General features: G+C 35.5%; 6 protein-coding genes across 6 annotated transcripts; 1 reads left to right on the top strand and 5 right to left on the bottom strand.

Annotated features, from left to right (window-relative positions):
- Nucleotides 1-469: 469 nt before the first annotated feature.
- LOC103830045 (copper transport protein CCH) lies at nt 470-1,672 on the bottom strand. Its single transcript, XM_009105744.3, has 3 exons — nt 1,502-1,672; nt 1,060-1,135; nt 470-938 (listed from the first exon to the last, which is right to left on the bottom strand). Exons 1-3 carry the CDS (start codon nt 1,508-1,510, stop codon nt 640-642), a joined length of 384 nt encoding a protein of 127 aa, XP_009103992.1. The 5' UTR covers nt 1,511-1,672; the 3' UTR covers nt 470-639.
- A 1,321-nt stretch (nt 1,673-2,993) lies between these two features.
- Nucleotides 2,994-6,012, top strand: LOC103830047. The gene is made up of 4 exons (XM_009105746.3): nt 2,994-4,640; nt 4,896-5,034; nt 5,319-5,379; nt 5,662-6,012. Exons 1-4 carry the CDS (start codon nt 4,061-4,063, stop codon nt 5,794-5,796), a joined length of 915 nt encoding a protein of 304 aa, XP_009103994.2. The 5' UTR covers nt 2,994-4,060; the 3' UTR covers nt 5,797-6,012.
- A 2,917-nt stretch (nt 6,013-8,929) lies between these two features.
- Nucleotides 8,930-10,013, bottom strand: LOC103830048. Its single transcript, XM_009105747.3, has 3 exons — nt 9,688-10,013; nt 9,396-9,459; nt 8,930-9,289 (listed from the first exon to the last, which is right to left on the bottom strand). Exons 1-3 carry the CDS (start codon nt 9,970-9,972, stop codon nt 9,114-9,116), a joined length of 525 nt encoding a protein of 174 aa, XP_009103995.1. The 5' UTR covers nt 9,973-10,013; the 3' UTR covers nt 8,930-9,113.
- A 1,691-nt stretch (nt 10,014-11,704) lies between these two features.
- Nucleotides 11,705-13,211, bottom strand: LOC103830049 (40S ribosomal protein S26-3). Its single transcript, XM_009105748.3, has 5 exons — nt 13,010-13,211; nt 12,806-12,898; nt 12,629-12,713; nt 12,419-12,552; nt 11,705-11,985 (listed from the first exon to the last, which is right to left on the bottom strand). Exons 1-5 carry the CDS (start codon nt 13,010-13,012, stop codon nt 11,908-11,910), a joined length of 393 nt encoding a protein of 130 aa, XP_009103996.1. The 5' UTR covers nt 13,013-13,211; the 3' UTR covers nt 11,705-11,907.
- Nucleotides 13,212-15,444: 2,233 nt separating this feature from the next.
- Nucleotides 15,445-16,029, bottom strand: LOC117126848 (NAC domain-containing protein 92-like). The gene is made up of 2 exons (XM_033276007.1): nt 15,810-16,029; nt 15,445-15,719 (listed from the first exon to the last, which is right to left on the bottom strand). The coding sequence occupies exons 1-2, from the start codon at nt 16,027-16,029 to the stop codon at nt 15,445-15,447; spliced, it is 495 nt and encodes a 164-aa protein (XP_033131898.1).
- A 79-nt stretch (nt 16,030-16,108) lies between these two features.
- LOC103830051 (probable F-box protein At3g56670) lies at nt 16,109-19,282 on the bottom strand. The gene has a single exon (XM_009105750.3). The coding sequence runs from the start codon at nt 17,714-17,716 to the stop codon at nt 16,565-16,567; it is 1,152 nt and encodes a 383-aa protein (XP_009103998.1). The 5' UTR covers nt 17,717-19,282; the 3' UTR covers nt 16,109-16,564.
- Nucleotides 19,283-20,293: the final 1,011 nt, after the last annotated feature.

The following is a 20,293-nucleotide window of genomic DNA, read 5'->3' on the forward strand; positions in this document are numbered from 1 at the left end:
CTTTAAGGTCACGTCTAGGGGAAATTCCATAGTGTAATAGGTTTTGGGCATTGTGCAACACCAAAGGGAAAGGAAGCTCTATTTATTCTAAAAAATTGAAACATTTATAGGAAAATGTAGTTCAAACCCCACCTTAATATCATGTCCAATAAACGTTTCATCAACATTTTTTTTGGTCAGCATAAACAGACTCGATTAACATTCGCTAACTAAGTGTCGACTTACACTATATGAGACGGCTGAATGCAAGCACCACGTGCAAGACTATCTCCATTTTTGTTTTGAGTCGGGTACATGTTTCATCTTAAACATTTATAGGCCACAAATAAACTTTTGCTTTGGGGTCCCAAATTATTGAGGCCGGCTCATCTTGCGCATATTCAGACAGATGCCTGAGTGGATTAAGTTATTATTACGTCCATAATTTTAAGATTTACGTAAATATTTAATCAGTTAAACACTTAAAACATATAAAAAGAAAGTCGGAACAACATGGGTCCAACATCTTGTTATCAAAACTTGAAAAATGTTAGGTACGTCGATAAAGCATAAATTTCTTAGTCTTACAACAACACACGATCAAAGACAATAAGAAACAATTCAAATACAGATAAAAAGCCCTATTTTCATCTTTAGTACTTAAACTTCTGATGGCTTAGTCTCAGCTTCTGCGAGTTTTGGTTCAACATCAGCCTTTGCATCAACCTTAGCCTCAATCTTAGTCTCAGCCTCGGTTTTAGTCTCAGTCACGGCCTCAGCCTTAGGCTCGGCCTCAGCTTTAGGTTCGGCCTCACCTTTAGGCTCAGCCTCAGCCTCCAGTGGCCAATAAGAAGTCTTCTTGCCAGTCTTTGAAACTGTTTGAAAAACTGCTTCAGGCTCCACATTACCTTTCACTGTCACCCTTTGCTCCTTTATATCAATGTCAAATGACTCAACCCCTGAGATCATTTTTTATAAAACCTTTAGTCAGCAAATTACAAGCATAATAGTAAAATATTTAATAGAAAGTATATAAAATCAGTACTTAAAATCATTAAAAAGAATAGGTTATAGAAATACCTTCCATTTTGCCCAAGACTCTATTGACGGCGCCAACGCAGCCTTGGCATGACATACCTACTTTGAGGACCACAGTCTGCATTTATTAAACATTTTTAATCCTAAAAAGTTAGAACAAGATTATATATATATCGAGGAATGTTGATCGGAAGAATCCTGCCCAAAATACATATACATAAATAGGTAAGTTTATATCTAAATCAACAACGAAGAGCGTTAATGCTATACCAAAAAATTAGTTACATATGCTACTCTAGAACTATATATCTTGATGAGCGTTTATCCTAAACAATTGGTAGCATCATTAGGAAACGAACACTAAAAGACGTGCTTGCTTGAATATTAACTCATCTTTTTATAGCCAAAAAGAACCAGGAAGAACCAAAAAGAGAGAAAATAAAGAAAGATATGATGGACAGAGAGATCAAAGTCACATAATTACCTGAGACATGGCTACAATATAAGACGAACCAAAAATGAGAGCCTTTCAGATAGATGATCTGAGTTAGATAATGAGATCTTTGTAATTTGATGAATGAGAAGAAATGGTGTGTTCTTGATTATTTATAGCAACGCAAAAAAGCAAAGATTCGTTAGAGGAGTTGGCGTAAAGGAAACGAGAACATTATTAAGTGCACTTACCATATTCCAAAGTTTTTAGGAAGGTTAGTTATACCGGATGTAGAAAAAGCTTATCAAACTCCTTTAAAATCCACTAACCGAAGGTCCGAAACTAGAAAAGTACAAAGGAACGAAGTATGAGGTCTTATCGGAGTACACATTTTGTTGTAGTACCAAATAGTTAGAGCAGCATTAACCCAAGGAAGAGAAAACTGGGTTCTTATTTTTTATTTTATACTTTTTTTTTTGTTTTGTCCGATTTAAAAAAAAAGAAAAAAAAATTAAAAATGTACCAATCGCGGACCGTCACGTTTTAGTGGGGCTCGCGAAAGTACAAAAACTTTACCACATTCGCCTCTTGCAGAAGAGGAAGAAGGGATGGGTTTTAACTTTTTGGTAGGCCCCATAGCTCTTAAAATTCTTTAAAACCATGCGTTAATGCTCCTCTTACTTTATTACATTTTAGATGGGGCCAGTCAAAAGTTTAATTGTTTGTTATTTTATTAGATAGTAGTACACTTTTGGATTTTTGGATTTTTAACGTTAAAACCCTTAAACTAAATTTGTTTTGGGTAAAAACTCTCAAACTAAATATTTAATAAAAAACACGCAAACTAACTTATTTGATGAATTAAAACCTTAGCATGTCATAATTACTATTATTACCGGTAAATCTTTAGTTTAGGGGTTTCCACATTAAATAAATATAATTGAGGGGTTTTACCATTAAAAATAAAAAAAAAAAAAAAATTTATAATATTATTTAAAAGTTAGTAACTTAAATTTTCAAAATTAGCATTTAAAAAAATTGTAAATATATGAGTTTGATGTGTTTTTAACATCAACATTATATATGTATAAATTTAAAATTTAAAAACCCAAAAATATAATAAAAATTATCTAAAGATTTACTATTACATTTTTATTAGATAAGATATAATTTTTATTATATTTTCTTGTTTTACATGTTTAATCTTTTAGTAGTTTTATTACATGTAAATCTTTAGATAAATTTTATTATATTTTCTGGGTTTTATATTTTAATTTATTATATATAATATTGATGTTAAAAACACATCAAACTCATATATTTACAAAAAAAAATTTAAATGCTAATTTTGAAAATTTAAGTTACTAAATTTTAGATAATAATATAAAATTTTGAATTTTCAGAATTTTTTTATTTTTAAAGGTAAAATCCCTCAATTATGTCTACTTAATGTAGAAACTCCCTATACTAAAGATTTACCGGTAGTATTGGTAATTATGATATGCTAGGGTTTAATTCATTAAATAAAGTTAGTTTGAAATTTTTTTTTGTTGAATACTTAATTTGAGGGATTTTACCCAAAACAAATTTAGTTGAGGGGTTTTAATGTTAAAAATCCTATATATTTTTTTGAAACACTTGCGATTTGACTCTCAATTTATTAAAATCATATGTTTAAACAAACGTTTATTCATTAAGCTTTCTAAAACTATATACAGTAGTTTAATATTATATGTGAGCAAATCACGTAAAATGTATGTTGCTATAAGTTCTTATTAGAGATTGAGCGGATATTAGTTCTTACAATTTCGTACATTGATACGTGTTTTTTCATAATTTGTGTTATATAATATAGATGAATCATATTATAACTAATTGTATTCAAAATATTTGGACATAATCGGGTAATATGGTTATTTTTTATACAAATATCCAAACTAATTTCAGATACATTTGTTATTTATATATTTTTAGGTTTTTATACATCATAACCAAATTCATCCAGATCCAGAAGGACCCAACTCAAAATTTACACATAAATTTATAATATTCAAACATGACCTAATCTTTTTTTTTAAATGATACCTGAAAATAAAAACCTGTACCTAATTGTTCACGTCTAACTGATTTTATAAATTAATAAAAAAACTATTTTTACGTGTTTTGGTTAAATTAAGTGAAATATGAAGAGTTTTTTATTTAGTAAAATAATTATATGAAGTAAAAATTAAGTGACAATAAATGTAATAAATGTAATATATTTTAATTATTTTGATTTAAGTTATTATTTTATTTACAAAACATGTCTTTGAATTATGTTTTCAGCTGCGTAATGCTCCACCAATTGAAACTAAAACTAAAAAAATGTTTTAGTAAAACAAACTAAATGATTAACAAGCAGATTAAAGATGATCAGAGTTCTAAAGAAGGTTCTGTTATAAAATAAAACAATTCTGAAGCAAAAAAACTGACCAGAGGTAGCGAATGTGATAAACCAATTCCTCTGTGTTGCTTCCACTTGTGGTCCTAAAAAGATGTTTATATCTAATGATTTGTTTAATCCTTACACTGATCACTACAACATACAGGCCCATTAATAATTAACCAAAAATGGGCCCATACATAAATCCACTAACAATAGAATCCTCCAGCTCCGCGAGTCTTCTTCAGAACTCTTCCCCTTTCCTCTTTCCACCCTCCACCTTCCCGCCAATCCAAGTGTCACCTCAGGTGAATCCGAAGAGTCCGACTCGCCGGAGAAATATGGAACCTCACCGTCCCCTCGCAGGAAGACCACAGAGAAAACCCCTCGGAGATTGCACCAACACCATCTCCAGAACTCCCCAACTTCCATCTTCTCCTTCCTCCGTCAAATTCGCGAACCCGAGCCTCTCGTCTTCTCTCAAGCGATTAGTTGATCAAACCTCCCTCAAGGAGAAAGCCCAAGTTGTCAATATATCCTCAAAGGCTGTTCCCGGAACGGGAAACGCTCCCAAGTCCGTTAGGCCCGTGACTCGCCGTACGTCCGCCGATCTGGGATCTCCGGCGGCCACTACGTCTTCTCCTCCCTCGAAACCGGATGATGTCGGTAAACCAGACGCTGGTGCCGCGTCACGGTTGAGACCGGTAACTCGCCGTATGTCCGCGGATCTAGGTTTTCCGGCATCCGCGCCGCCTCGGCCTCGCTCCGGTGAGTGTAATTGATTTCAATTACAATGGGTTTGCTCGAATTTGGTTCTAGGATATCGATTTTGAGTTGAATTGAATTTGTGCGCAATTCTAGGGTTTTGTGTATTGGTATCTTTTAAGGAATTGAAAGGAGGAATCTTTTGATTCGTGTTTGCCTTGTCACGTTTCTTGGTATAGTGTGAGAGAACTAGTTGGGTTGGGTGTCATTGTCATGTTCCTTAGGCTGATGTTTTAAGAACTGTCTTATATGCTTTAGGTGTTGGTGACAAGGATTTTACTGAGCCTTACTCGGTTTACACTGTTAGAAGGAAGGCTTCTGGGAGAAAAAGGAGTAAAGACGTGTCTTCCTCTAGTGCAATGCCTCGCCTTCGTCTTGACTTGTTATCAAGCCCTGGGTATGAAAACTCATTTACTGATATAGAAATGTTGGGGTTTGGGTATATAAGATATGGTAGTACTATGGACATTTAGAATCAGGGTAGGACACAGTGTATGCTGCTCTCTTGTGGTCTGGTTCTCTTCTTTTGGAAAGAATCTTATCAGTAAGAAATCTAGATGAGATAACTGGTATTAGTGTTGAACCTACTATGCGCATCAAACTTGTTTAGCATTTTGTGGCCTGTATAAAATTCAAGCATGGCGTTGTTTGAGTAAGTCTTTTTTTGAATTTGGATCACAGGAAGAGGAAACTTCCAGAAGATGAAAATAAAACGAAGCCCTCAAAAGTTGCTCCCAAAAAGGTAAATTTTTTAAATCTCTAGCTATTTATATATATACTTATCAGAAGTGTAATAGTTCTCTGTTGCTTTGATCTTTCTGTGGGTCTATCGGTTTTTTTGGGCTCTAGCAATTTTTATATCAGTGCATCTTATGTTTCAACATTGATTTGTCACAAATTTACCTGCCTCTGTAATGAGATATGCAACTTGTATCTCCTCTTATCGATTATTAGAGCCTTCTACATACTGGTTGTTTAAAAAGTGTTGTCCAAATCTAATTATGTATCTATGGCTATATTACAGAGGCAGCGAACAGTAAAGAAGCATAAAGAAGATAATGTGGATCAGGAATATATTGAGCAGCAGAAAGCCTACTTTGCAGAAGTTGATGCTTTTGAGCTGCAAGAAGAAGAGGTATCTAGTAGCGACTTAGATTAAGTAAGGATATCAACGACACACCATAACCCGTTTTGTTCGTATCAGTGTATAGCTAAGGCTTCTTCTCCCATGGAATATTTCACTGACCCCTAGGACACATGACATGCCAACGTTTGTGTATACAAAAGATCTATCAGTTTATAATATTTGACATGGTTTTACTGGGAGACGAACTATATAGATCTTTATACTGATATATACATCATACAATTACAATTACACATCAAAGACAACACTCTCTCTTCAATGAAGCAAACAGCTCACAGAACGAATCAAGGACACAATAAATTAACATATTCAAATTTTGTTCATGTCACCGATGGTGAGAGCTGTACCAGTGGATTCATGCTCCCCATTGAAGAATTTCAACCTTTTCTTCCACCATTGGAGTAACACAGGGTCAAGGTCAAGGTCGGTGACGACCTAAACTCATGCTCTTTGTAACATGACTCACTGGTTTTCTCAAAGAATGTGGTGACGAGGAAAACGAGGATGAAGAAGACGTAGACCCAGAAATATAGTTGGTCGTCGTCTTTCTACTGTTACTGGCCTTCTTGATGTCGTGGAACATAGACATCGACATGATTCTAGTTAGTTTTGCTCGCACCTTGTTCTGTCTCTTTGGCGTCGACAAAATCCCGAAGGAGTAATAAGACGGAGGCGGCGTGAGTGGCGGGGGAAGAGAGAACTCGGAAAAGTGATTGTGTTTGGGTGTGCCTGGCCTTGACTCCCATACGAATGGTACGGAGGCTCCACCATAGTAGAAGGATCTCTCTTCTTGCTCCTCATCGTCATCTCTTAATCTTCCTAACATGTTACAATGTGTTTGTGTCTCGTTCTTGTCGGATTCAAAAGGTTGTTAGATCTCACACGAACACAAAATTAAAGAGAGACAAAGGAGGTAGGGATCTCTACTTGTAGAAGAGTCTTGTTTGCATATAAGTGTTGATATTTATCTTTTTTTATTGCTATTAATTTATTTTGGGTTTTTATCATAGGAAAGAATTCGTATGGATGAGCATGTTACATGTATAAGAAAGATATTTCTCATAATACATAGACCGAGAAAAAGAAATGGTTAGATAATAAATGAAAGGTTGCTATCTTACCGTTCATGTTTATGCATTACTTATCGGAGAGACGTGAGGTTTAATACCCTTTTTTTTTCTGTGGGGTTTTTAATATTATGTTAAATATGTAGTGTTTTTAATAATTGAATAACCTTTATCAAACAAAAGAAAACAAGAGCTAAGAGTCTCAATGCATAACTTGAAATGTAAGAAAATCTGAGACTGATGATATTTAATTACACGTATCGCTGAAAGCATCTCACCGTATATTTGAGGCCCTAAACCCATCTCATAGTATTATGCAGACTTTTGAACACCCCTACAAACAACTGTACAGCTTAGTGTATCAGTATAAAGAATATGACCAGTGTTTAATTTTAACTAGTTATAAGTCCCAATAATACGATCTTTTTTTTTTGTCGGTTCAAATTTCGTTGGAAGCTACAAATGCGAAAACAGAAATAGAAACGTGACCGATAGAAAGAAGAGGTTGATCATACTGTTTTACGTGTTGATACTTGAGATCGTATAAAATTAATGAAGGTTGCGATCGTATTTGTACGTGGACCATTCTCCTCCTACTCAGATTATGCTTTAACTCGAAAGTGAGCACAATCTTTTTTAATATAATTAATGGCCGCAAAGTTAGAAAACTATAAAATTGGTCCAGCTATTTATTTCACGCATACATTTACGATCATATCACATGTGGTCGATATTATGTCAACTTCCGGATATGATATCGTATTGAATACAACCAATTAAAAAAAATTGTTCAACAAGAAAATAAGCCTACACTACTTGAGTTCACGTTGTAGAAACAATATATCCATGTAAATATGCAATTATATTTTGTGCGATTATATGTAAATTTCAAGAAAAATGATATTGATTGCTGCAGGATAAACCAAGACGATTCACCAAGGTCCCCCATAACACTTGAAGCACATATGAAAGAAGACTTATCCACTGAGATTCTGAGAAAACTAGACAAAGCTAACGTTAATGTGTGTCGAACATTTTACCAGCAAGGCGTTGACCCAGTTGTTCTGTGGACGCTCGGTTCTCTGGATTCGAAGTCGGGTCTTTACGGTCCGGATGACCCGGGTCAACAAAAAATATGCCCGACCCAATATACGGTCACTTCTATATGAACCGTAGTATTCTATTTAGTCACTTTATTGAGCATAAACTTGCAAGTCTGTTGTCATCAAGGCTTTAGGACGCATGATCATCTTATATATATTTTATGTTTGATGTAGAAACCTAAACTTTTACCGATAGACACCATGCTACTTCCACATATTTTGATCTTATCTTGGAAAAGTAATATTTATATATCTGTATATCTTAAGCCTGTAACCCTTAAGATAGGAAGCTGTAACTTTCAGATTATACTGCTTATAGGAAAATAAAACATTCTTTCTTTTTCTGGTCAACTGAAATTATGTATCAGGAGATCTCTAGCATGGATGGAAATTTCGTTATAAAGAAGGAATATACATATACTAAGCTTATATTCGGATTATAATATAACTAAATCGGATTGAAATTTGGATCAGTGGATTGTTTTCAAACTTGTATCAATATATATATTTAATGCATTTGCATCAAACGTATTAGAATATTCTTCCATCTATGTTTCGTTCTTCCCGTTTTAGAAATGAGGCATTACTTCTCTAAAGGTGTGTCAAAAGGCAAGTCATTCTTTTCTGGCTATCAATTAATATAATGCAGTATCGATTACTTTTCCACTATTTGTTTTCTTTTTAATTTATCAGTAGTTTGCAACGGATAAAGGACTGATGGTAATGGTTAGTTTCTATACGTATGAACATGATGCGTTCTTATGTGGTAACGAAGGCCTGCAAGTAGTATTTCTTTTTGTAGATGCTTATAAACACAGTAGTCCCAAAATCTCAAGAAAGCTCTTGGATTTATGAAAAACAACATTTTAAATTTAATAATTAATCATAAATATATATCAGCGTATGGAACTAAAAACCATGTATAATGAAGAGAGCCATGAGATTGACAGTGGAGATGAGCCGGAGAAACTGAGGTAGACTTGTAACTAGTTTCTAGTGATATCGTTTTGTCTTTGTTTCTAAAGATCCCAATAAACATAATTTTTGTTTTGGCATGTGTATAATTTCGATTTCTATAAGAGACACAAAATTGCAAGAATGACTTAGCTATAAAAAAAAACAGAAACAAACACATTCAGTATATGATTTGGGAGATTGATCATCTTGAGAAGAGTCTGGTGAAGAAATTTCCAGAAGAGTTGGAGGGATTTTGAAGACAGGAGACATGAGCATATCTCCCTGCCTTGTCCACTTGTCTTGCCTCACCCTTTGTGTCCTTTTTGCATACCTTACATGTTTTGTCCACCCATCCTTCCTCGACATATTCTCCATCCACTATCACATTTATATACAAAACAATTTACAATCATTTCAAATATTCGTAACAAATAAAATCATCATCATGTAACGTTTCCAAATTAAATAGGACTTTAGACTCTACCTTCAACGTATGATTTAAAAAAGTCCTTGTACGTCCCTCCAATTTTTCTTCTCAACGCCCCATACTGCAAAATAACGATTTGATATATATCAAACATAACTCGATGGTAATCCAATAAATACCATAAGTAGATTTCTCATCGTCCATGCTTAGAATTCGAGTTCCAAACATCATGGTTTAATAAGAAACAAAAAAAGCATGTCTTGCTTGTGTCTAGTAAAATTTGGATTTATTTCATGAGTAATAATTATTATTAAGTTGGAAAGTGAAGTGGTTAATTAAGAAGACCGACCTGTTCCTTGCTCATTTTGCCACCGGATTTGGTGGCTTCACGGGCCTCGTAGAGAAGCTCGGCGTCTTTCTCCGACCGAACCTGTGCGAAATCCAACGCATCGGTTAGTCTGGTGAACAATGAAGTCTCATCTCCCCTCTTCTTCTCCTCATCTTTCTCTTGCTTGGCCGACACCACGACCCATCTAGGGTTCCGGCTTAATCTCTGCGAGGTTCTTGCGATCGGAACTTTGGTCGTGGAGATGAACCCACCGTTATGTTGAAGAGGCAGTGCTCTTAGGCCCATTTTTTCGTTTCCGCTGTAATTCTAAGTACACTAGATAGCATATTGTGATGCGTTTATAGTAAACATACATGTGGTATGTATGTGGTGGGGTTGAAATGGATAGGGGGCCACAAATGAATAATATGGCTGTAATTAATGTGGTTACGTGGGAATTTAGTTATCTGGTGATTTATGAGGCCTTGAATTTTCTTTCTTGTGTTTATTTTGTTAAAAGTATGAGATTTTCGTCCTACCTCTTAACATTTATATTACAAGCAAGAAAAGTATTTGAAAATTATATAATAATAAAATATAATGCGGGTATTTTAGAATTTGAGAAATCCCTTTTTTTTATTTCAAAAACTTTTAGGTAGATTCCTCAAGCTTTGAGATATCACTTTAGTTTATTATCATTTTTTATTATATAACTTCTGAGTTATTCTTCACATCTTTCTAATAGAAATGTTCTAAAGAGATTAACTGATTAGAATAGCAACCACCATTTGAGATGAATGATATTTATTTTGTTACTAGCATATTAATTTTTTTTGCTTGCACAATAGTCAATTAAAATTGAGGGTTCTATTGGTTTGTAATGGTATATCTGCAAAAGTAGTGACAATTCAGCGTAAGTTTTTTAAAATACAGGATCTAATATTTTATATTGTTTGGGTAGAAAATTAATTATTGTTTTGTTTGGAAACACATTTAGCAGTATAGTGTTATTTTCCATAATTAGAAGAGTGAATTTAACTATATAATAGAAAAGTATATTTAATTTAAAAACTTACAGAAAAAATTGGGTCCATGAGAATGATTCTGTTTTAATATGGGAGATTTGGGATAAATGATATTTTTTTTGTTAATAGTATATAAATGTTTTTTTTCTTGAACAACAGTCAATTGAAATTGAGGGTTATATGGTTTGTAATGATATATCTGCAAAATAGTTACAATTCGAAAAAGTTGTTGTTAACGATTGACTACACATTTGTAATGGTATATCTGCATTAGGACGTGATGAAGGTATGCAACTGATTTAATCGTTTCAGAACTTCTTGTATATCCTTGATTTGACCTCTAACTCGTGGCGGATGGCTCTCTTGTAGGTACCGTTTTTATTGGTTTCTTCATTTTCTTTGGTATAGTAGATCTCATCAGTCATCACAATGGTTCCCTTGCAGACACCTCTTTTGAGTGGTTGTGATGCAAGAAACATGACCGCTGAAACTTTTAAGATTTAGAGCAATGAGGTTATCAATGTAAACCAAGGTGAATTGTCTTTGTCGACATGCTATATGCCTATATATATCTTCTATCTCAATTGGTAGCTTGGTGTTCAAGGAAGGAAAATCCAAGCCAATGGAGAACATGATTGTCAACATGTATAACTTGAGACCTACAGGTCTATCAATCTCGTATAGAAAAGCAGAAACACACATGAACTTACCGACTCTAACTTGTGATGGCTGTTTTATTCCAGGTGTGATCAGGGACTGTCTGGTGACCGTATGATAGTTGCTATCTGTAACCGTTGTTCAACCATTACAGCATCAGGGGATATGATTTGTCTTAAATCTACCATTACCGTTTCAGCACAAGAATTGTGTCGGCAAAGATGTAATATAGAATGGGTCCGTCTCTTTTGAAGCTCAATTAGACGCATGTACGTTCTCACACTCATATGGTTTATGGTTCATAGTTCATAAGGTAACATTTTAAGTTGAGTGAATCTGTGATTTGTTACTCATACTTCTAGAAATAATTGATTTGCTTGAACAAAAAAGAGGAAACGCCAAATGACAAAAACAAACTGATAAATAGTCTCAAAGCATTCAAAGCTCCAAAACAAAATTATCTTTAACAAAAGGTAGAAAACATCTTCAAAAATTCTAGACAACCCTGAGACTGAAACTAGAATATAAAGATTTTTGAGTTGCCAGCTTCTCGCAGTCTTTAAGCACGAGCAGCAGCAGGGGCACCACCAGCAGGGCGAGGGGCCTGACCAGGTTGTCCAGGCTTGGGTGCATCCTCCTGCAAAACATATAGTTGTTCAGTTAAAGGCTTTTAACAACACATGAATATACAATGTAAAGTTTTAATAAGACGGCTTGAACCAAACTGTTAGCAAGAATACAAGTTCAGTGCTCACGTTCTTATCAAAACTAGTAACAATTACTATTCAGCTAACGTTACAGTAATCGAAACAAAGAAACATACTTTCTAACCATAATCAAAAAGTAAAGCAGACCCATTTGCATTTAAAGAGTGATTTTGTCAGAACTATAACCCTAAGTTAGTGTAGAGTATACATTCCAATATAATTATCAAAGATATAACAAAACAAAAGGTAATTATTTATTCAGCAAACTGATACATTTGATAATTAGTATAAAACAAATGTATCTAAGGAATGGTCAAGCAAACTGATAAGAGTATATAAGAAGTAACAGTATTGAGAGATTACCTTGCGTCTGACGAAACGTGGGGGTGGGGTACGAACCCTACGGTTGGTACGAGAACGAACTCTCACAACGTGAGAGTGGATAGCACATGAGACACAGTACTGCGTCTTAGCGTACAACTTGGGAAGAGTGTATCCTACAAATCGCAAAACAAATACATCATCAACGACAATCTAATCACACACACGAGTATTAATGATTAAACAACATACCATCGTAGACACTGGCTTCTTGGACATCTCTGATGGCAGCCTGCTCAACGATGTTCCTGACGATGAACCTCTTGATAGCCTTATCCTATTATATCAAACATGAGGAAACATAATCAGATCAAACTTTTAAGACAGATCTAGCTACGGGACATTGATTAGTAGGAGACTGAACACAACCTTGGGACAGCATTTCCCGCAGTTGGAACACCTGATGGGCTTCACATGACCACGGTTGTGCTTGTTCCTGCCACCGTTCCTGCGCTTGAAAGTCTGCACAAATAAAACAAATCACGGATTCAATACACAATCTTTCTAACATATCTGCGAGCTGTGATAGTATCTTATTCAACGACAGATCTATGGAGGAACAGAAAGACTTACCATGTTGCAGTGAAGAGTTAGTTACAAGAAGCCTATTGCGTTTCTCTTTTTGTTGCGGCGACAGGGGAGCAAAGGACTCTATAGACCTAAATATATGCACACTCTTAGCCGTTTAGGGTTTTGTTTGGGTGGGTTTTCTTATATCATTGGGCCTGTTTCTGAAATCTTTCGGCCTTCAATGTAAGCCCAACCTGACTCAAATGACAAAATCTATGAAATGTAGACAATTTTAAATGTTTATCTATACAGAAATTCCATGAGATAACAATTTTAAATTCCATGATTAGCAAAAGACTAGACCGATTCGATTTGAATCCTCAACAAAACTCAAACTTGGATTCAAGATCTACATTGATTTCTGCAGCTTCAAAACTACAATCATCAAAAGATTCAACACTACTGGAGTATGACGTCATCGATTTCTGATACCAACGTTGTTGAATGTTTTTGCTGGAAAAAGATTAAGCAAAAGTGAATAAACCACAAAGTGGAACACGATGAATCATTGTGTATTGTACAAAAACTACATCGAATCATGTAAATGTTGTCTTAGCAAGAAAAATAATGTAAACAGTTGATAAGAAAGAAAGAAAAAACTAATCATGAAATTGGGATCTTCTGTTTGTGCAAGAAATCACACATTACATGAACTTATTACATAGACATGCGGGTTGCATAACTAAGTGTCAAACATTTATTGCCACAAAATAAAACAATTACTAAAAAGAGAATATAACCTCGGGGAGTTGGATTTAGAGAAGCTTATGTAAGCTGAGGCCAATAGCTCGCTAGTTTGTCGTTTGTAACGTTGGATCAGGCATTATTTGTAGTTTTTGGCACGACAATCGGAATTCTCTAGGCCCATTATTTGATATCACGATTCCTATGGGATCGAGAGTCTCGGGACTGCCTGAGATTAATGAGGTTGTAAGGGACGCTTTAACGTGGTCAAAATTGTGGCTTTCTCATTATCGTAGCAGAAATCCTATTATCCTGTTCCTAAAACAAGTTTCTCTAGGGCTCAGCAAATGTTCCTCTCTGAGGAAGATGATCTGTATCAATGGAAGGTTGGAGAGGCAGTGGCCTCTGACACTTTTGACTCAGCCATGACATGGGCTCATCTTTACCCTCCTCTCCAATTAGTGTTTTGGCATCATGTTATATGGTTCAAAGGTATGATACTCAAACACTATTCCATCTCAATGATCTCATGGGTAAATGTGTTAGGTACTAGGTACAGACTACAAACTAAAGACGTGTCACGTCAGAACAATAACATTCCGTCAGTGTGCTTTGCAGGGCACATTACGAGTCCCGCCAACATCTTTTCTTTGATTGTGTGGTGAGAAATGAAATCTAGTCAGCTTTTACTCCCTACCTATGCTTAGCCACCTAATTTGTTTGAGGATTGTGTTCGTTGGTTGCTGAGACCTTCACCGGACGGAAACACTTCCTTTATCCTCTAGCTAGCTTTCCAAGCCTCAATTTACTTCATATGGAGGGAGAGGAACTCGAGGCTTCATGGCTCTCTTCCCTGACCACCTCATTTACTTATTTCATAGATAAAAATCATCATCTAAAGCCGCCTTGACCTGCTATCAAGAGAGTAACATAGTCTTCCCCAGTGGCAAACCTAGGTAGAGGGTTGTGGGTGCACATGCCCCGATAATATTTTTAAATTTCAGTATATTTCTTAACAAATTTGATGTACACACCTATAATCGTATGTAAGGTTACACCTATTTGAGCATTTGTGCACCCACTGAAAAAATTATTTGGAATCGCCCATGATCTTCCCTCTAATGTCACCTATTGCATTTGGTTTGTAGTGTTTGACTAAGTCTCAGCTTGCTCTTTTTCTGTTTTTTTTCTTCTAAATTTATGTTCAATTATTTTTGTACTTTGGACATGTTAGTTTTTCATGAAGGTTTTATAGAAAAAAATATAGTTACAAAAAAGAACAATAGTGAAAAAAAACAATATAGTCAAACGCACTATTGAAATGAACTATTTTCTCAATACAAACCTTCATGGAGATTTTGGGATCTTCTGTTTATTATTATTTACATTTTAAAAATATATTGGTAAATAGTTTTGATGAGATAGGTCCATGCTCCCATTTAAACTAAAAGCATCTGCATCAGTGAACTCTAAAGGGAGTTCACACAATTTTCGAAAAAAAAAAAAATTAAAATAAACAAAAGCAATGAACCTGCCTCTTGGGAGTTCACTGCACTAAATCCGGATCATCACTTTAGCGCGGGCCCCACGACACGTGGCGGTCCGCGATTGGTCCGATTAATAATTTTTTTTTCTTTTTTTTAAAACAAAAATCAAACAGAAAAAAAATAATAATAAAAAAATACTTTGTGAACCCCTTCCATGGGGTTCACTAATGCTGATGCTCTAATATGCTACTTTCTTATTCCCAAGTCCTAATCTAATGATACAAAGTCGATGCATACCTTGGCTCTAAGTGATAATTCCTCCATCCTCCAATATGAAAGATCCATGCCTTGAACGTAGAAGTCTTGAGTACGTTTGAAACCAAGAAGCGTATTATTCGCAAATAGTTTCTTGCTGGGACCCATCTTTACCCATTCACCTCCGCCGCCGACGATAACACGACCGGCCCTTGAAGTAACGTCATCATCGTACTTGTTAGTACAAAAGAAGAACCATTTATCTTCTCCGTCATGCTCATATGCACCTGCGAACAATGACAGAGACTGTTAATGTTGGTTGCTCATCATCAAGAAATCCAAAAGAAAGGAACGTTTCTCATCAAGAAAGGACTTACCGGTAAGAACGTCTGGAGAAGAGGAGTATACATCGCCGGTGATGTTGTGGATAGGGCAAGTCTTCAGTTCGCGTTCATCTACGAAAGGACCGAGGAATAGTTGCAATAACTGTGCGTCGGATGCGTGAAATCCGTAACCTGGAGGAAGATTCAAGTTCCGGTGAAGTTGGAATGATGTGATAGACTCGACGACGTTAGCAGGAGGTGGAGCTTGTTCCATTGATTCTTTCAATTTCTCTGGTATTATCTGAGGGAGACGAAAGAGAGAGAAGAGAGAAGAAAAATAAGCGGGATTTATATATAGTTGTGTTCGCTCTGTGCGTAGAGTGTTCGATTCTAATTAAGGGCTCTAATTTATTTTGATCTTTTTTTGTTATATATCAAAACCATATTATAATTTGTTTCTTTATAATTTTCTTTTTTAGTATTTTACTCTATTATCTATGTTTTCTATTTTTTTTATATATATTCATAATTTATATTATGAAGAAAAACATTGCTTGTGTTTTATTTTATCATAAACTCATATTAAATATATATTAAGTCTTTATTTACTCTCACATTTAAAAAAAAAATCAAATACATTTAAATTACACCAGTAAATTAAACAATATAATTTTAAAATTATAATCTCTTTTGATCAATAGTATCACCTAGTATCATATGAAAACCACAACAAAATCTTCTTTATAGGTTATATATTGTATCTTTATCCTAAAGATGAAGAAAAACCACAAGCTCACATCGAAAATTTCTTAACTAATAGCCTGATACAAACACATTGTGTTGTCGACATAATCCAAAGCACTCCAGATAATAGTAGACGTGTAACCCCTTTTTTCCTCGGGATAAGTACCTTTGAGGTCAACATATCTCATACTGTTTTGCTTTGGATCATAATATAAGACCCATAACTTGTCACTAGAGAGGTACCCTGGCTGGACAAAAACGATCTCACTACCACGAGTAGCACCCAAGATGCGCCATCTTTTAAAACCCTCCATCTCGTAAAAGAAAATCATAGACCACCCTTGTGTGGTTTCCTTGTTAGCATTCTCCATCACCCAAATTTCTATGCCTTCCTCGCAGCATACGAATCCTAACTTCCCTTGGTAGTTTATCAGAATCGAAGGGTGATCCATCAATGTTTTTGGAGCCTCGACATGATAAAATTTCTCCCACCTAACATCAAAACTCATCAACTTATACTCAGAAGTAGCATCTGCATTAATTGCTCGGTAATAGATAACTCCGTTGATGCAAACAACACTTGCCATTGGAAAGTGCGATTTAACGCCTTGGATTGATCTCCACTGCGTAGCCGTGGGATCTCCTAGTGTAAACACTTGACAAACATGCTCCATATAGTTTAACGGTATGTACAATGCTTTGTATTGATTCCCGAGAGGGTCGTATCCGAAGAAGCAAGATCCAATGCCTTTGATTTTCGTATCCGGTAAGTTAAAGCACTGCCTTGTGGTAGGGTTATATATAGCTGCCTTATTACGAGAAATTGACCAACATAAAATTAAGCCACGAATATACTGATTCATCCTTTCAGGCATTAATAGTACCGATACTTCATTAGTATTTCGAGGGATAGTACTAGATGAAAAGGCTAAGAAACATTTCTTATAGTTGCCTGCTGCGAAGTCGTCGATGATGTGTGCATCACGTGGAGGTTCAGTCAAAGACCGAGTCACCATTGAGTCTATGAAGTCTCTACTTCTGCTGATAATTGATGACCATAACTTCGACACGCATCGGAACCGTAATAGAGACTTCGCCGGTAATTTTTTTAGTATCTCCACCATTAGATCGAGAGGGAGATTGATATCTCCGCCCTGACGAAGTCGTGTCGACGATGTTGAGGTATCATGGCTCTTCTCTTTCCGTCCTCTCTTCATCAACCTCTATTTTACTTTGTTTTGTGAAACCCTAGATATAGGTAACGAGGAAGAGAGGCTTTAAAGTACTCTGTCTTCTTTCAAAAATAATTCTTATATAATTATCGGTAACAAGTCGTATCAGAATATTAAATCAAAACTATTAGATAATCATAAATAATAAAGGGTGAATTTACTGAATATTCATAAGAGGCAAAAAAATGAAGATTATGTCCATGCTACAGTAACATAGGACGGATGAGACAATTTACGCACAAACGTGACAGAAATCTCCTTCGAGGCGCGTGCGCGTGATGTTGACATTCCAAAACTAAACTGCCATACTATACTACATACCTTTATAGTATAATCCCACACATGACTTAATTAGTTATGAGGTTGCATTTCATCGATTATGTGGTTGAGTTTCATCCATTACGTGACTATACTATACATGATTATGACACAGTATGATAGTATAAGCAAAGTGGTGTATAGAAAGAACACCAGATATAGTGAAAATACAGGAAATATAAAAACCTATATTAAATATAGTACAATCCTCCATTATCAACTGCACTAGTCAACCCAAGTAAAAGAGAAATACCTAACTCATGGAACACAATAAGGACCAAAAGATATTGCAATCTCCATTATCAACTGCTATAGTCAATACAAGCAAAAGAAATGAAGAGGGAGAGATGTAGGGAAGGAAAAGATAAGGATGATAAAGAGAAAAACAATAAGAGTGATAAAAAGGGATGAACAAATATAATTAATATACTATGACAATAACATAAAATAGTATATTAGGATATATTATAAAGGTGTACATACCGATTGTTTTTTGATAAAAATAACCATTACGGGACAATAGTTGGTAGACAAACATAACTGGAAAAATATGGAATCACATTAGCATAATTTGTCTTAACTGCGACTTAGCCAACTTTCCATGTTGAACATCTGAAAGAGCTAATTTTATGACTTCTATCAATCTCAACTTGAAGTAGTTATTGATTTTTTTTCCTTCGGTTGGTTCGTAACCAGTCCGATACAAACGCTCGGGCAAGCCAAACTCCTATATCCTATATAAGTACAAAGAAATAAGTTAGGTTTGTACATAAATAAAGCAAAATCACTACAAGAAAACATCGGGATACTGAGGGAAAAAATCGTCGGTATGTCGTCGGAATAACGCTATTCCGACGACATACCGACGAAAAAAGTCCTCGGAAATATCTCCTCGGAAATTCATACTTCCTCGGAATTCCGTCGGAAATTTCCGACGGAATTCCGAGGAAACAAAATTCCGAGGAAACTCCGAGAAACATATTTTCGTCGGATGGTTCCTCGGAATAAACCGATGGAATTCCGATGGTCAAATCCTCGGAAGTTTCGACAAAACATTCCTCGGAATGTTTATCGGAAAATTCCGAGGAACATATGTTCCTCGGAAAATTCCGAGGAACATATTTTCCCTCGGAATTTTCCGAGGGAATGGAGTTCCTCGGAAAATTCCGAGGGACAAAACTCCCTCGGAATTTTCCGAGGATTCCATTCCCTCGGAAAATTCCGAGGGAATTATGTTCCTCGGAATATTCCGAGGGAAGAAAGTTCCTCGGAATTTTCCGAGGAACTACATTCCCTCGGAATTTCGAAAAAATTTATTTTTTTTAAAAAAATTTAAATTTTTTAAATTTAATTTTAAAATTTAAAATTAAAATTAAAATTGAATAAAACATTAAATAAAACATAGTAGATAATATTCAAAGTTAAATAAAACATTCAGAGTTTTTGGTAAAAAAAAAAAAAAACTACGGGTCTTGGATGTTCGGGAACACCTCGTTCGGGTACATCCTCTTCATCATCTCCATCATCTGCTCGTTGAGCCTCTTCTGGGTCTCATAGCCCGCCTGTTGAGCTGCCATCTGGGTCTCCAACGCAGATATCCGATCATCCTTGTCCTTCAGCTGAGCCGTAAGAACTTCCGGATCAACATATGGCGGTGGTGCAGAAGAAGGAGCAGCCGACCGGGAGCGACGACCCAAACCGACCATACGTCCCTTCTTCTTTGGAACCGACTGAAATATAAAAAACCAAATTTAGATAATATAAATTGATGATAAAATAAAAATCAAGAAATAAATAAATTGAACTTTAAAAAAAAAAACTTACCGATTCAACGATTTCGTTGATTCGAACCCGGGACAAGTTGGTCGAAGCCGTCGAATCGTCATCATCGGTTTGAAGCTGAGACACTTCGTCGTACACCTGAGTTTGGACCAGGTCGACCACGTCCCTCACAAGACCATCATCAATCTGACCGGTCTTCTTGTTGGTATACGCCCTTTTCATTAGGGCGAGATCATCAACCGGCTCGCCCTCATTTTCTTCCGCCTTGAAAAAAAAATAAATTAAACAAACATTAGAAATTTGAAAAAATGCATAAAAAATAAAATTCTGAAACTTAAATAATTAAAGAAAGAGCGGTTGAACTTACCATGCGATCCGCGAGAGTGGCAATAGATTGGGCACCCAAGTTATGCTTGTAGATGCCCTTCCCTTTACGGTCGCTCCTGCGGTTGTTGGAGTTGG

Source organism: Brassica rapa, chromosome A07 (genome assembly GCF_000309985.2).
Source record: "Brassica rapa cultivar Chiifu-401-42 chromosome A07, CAAS_Brap_v3.01, whole genome shotgun sequence".
NCBI lineage: Eukaryota > Viridiplantae > Streptophyta > Magnoliopsida > Brassicales > Brassicaceae > Brassica > Brassica rapa.

What these genes read in the sequence shown, in the direction of transcription:
- LOC103830051 (XM_009105750.3), bottom strand. Translation starts at nt 17,716, where the DNA reads ATGAAGAGAGGACGGAAAGAGAAGAGCCATGATACCTCAACATCGTCG.
- LOC103830047 (XM_009105746.3), top strand. Translation starts at nt 4,061, where the DNA reads ATGGGCCCATACATAAATCCACTAACAATAGAATCCTCCAGCTCCGCG. An exon ending in GACTTGTTATCAAGCCCTGG is followed by an intron (nt 5,035 to 5,318) that starts GTATGAAAACTC and finishes TTTGGATCACAG; the next exon opens with GAAGAGGAAACTTCCAGAAG. An exon ending in CAAAAGTTGCTCCCAAAAAG is followed by an intron (nt 5,380 to 5,661) that starts GTAAATTTTTTA and finishes GCTATATTACAG; the next exon opens with AGGCAGCGAACAGTAAAGAA.
- LOC103830045 (XM_009105744.3), bottom strand. An exon ending in AGTCTTGGGCAAAATGGAAG is followed by an intron (nt 939 to 1,059) that starts GTATTTCTATAA and finishes AAATGATCTCAG; the next exon opens with GGGTTGAGTCATTTGACATT.
- LOC103830048 (XM_009105747.3), bottom strand. Translation starts at nt 9,972, where the DNA reads ATGGGCCTAAGAGCACTGCCTCTTCAACATAACGGTGGGTTCATCTCC. An exon ending in GCAAAATGAGCAAGGAACAG is followed by an intron (nt 9,460 to 9,687) that starts GTCGGTCTTCTT and finishes GTTATTTTGCAG; the next exon opens with TATGGGGCGTTGAGAAGAAA. An exon ending in TTTTAAATCATACGTTGAAG is followed by an intron (nt 9,290 to 9,395) that starts GTAGAGTCTAAA and finishes TAAATGTGATAG; the next exon opens with TGGATGGAGAATATGTCGAG.
- LOC117126848 (XM_033276007.1), bottom strand. Translation starts at nt 16,029, where the DNA reads ATGGAACAAGCTCCACCTCCTGCTAACGTCGTCGAGTCTATCACATCA. An exon ending in TTCTCCAGACGTTCTTACCG is followed by an intron (nt 15,720 to 15,809) that starts GTAAGTCCTTTC and finishes CATTGTTCGCAG; the next exon opens with GTGCATATGAGCATGACGGA.
- LOC103830049 (XM_009105748.3), bottom strand. An exon ending in GCGGGAAATGCTGTCCCAAG is followed by an intron (nt 12,714 to 12,805) that starts GTTGTGTTCAGT and finishes TTGATATAATAG; the next exon opens with GATAAGGCTATCAAGAGGTT. An exon ending in AGAAGCCAGTGTCTACGATG is followed by an intron (nt 12,553 to 12,628) that starts GTATGTTGTTTA and finishes TGCGATTTGTAG; the next exon opens with GATACACTCTTCCCAAGTTG.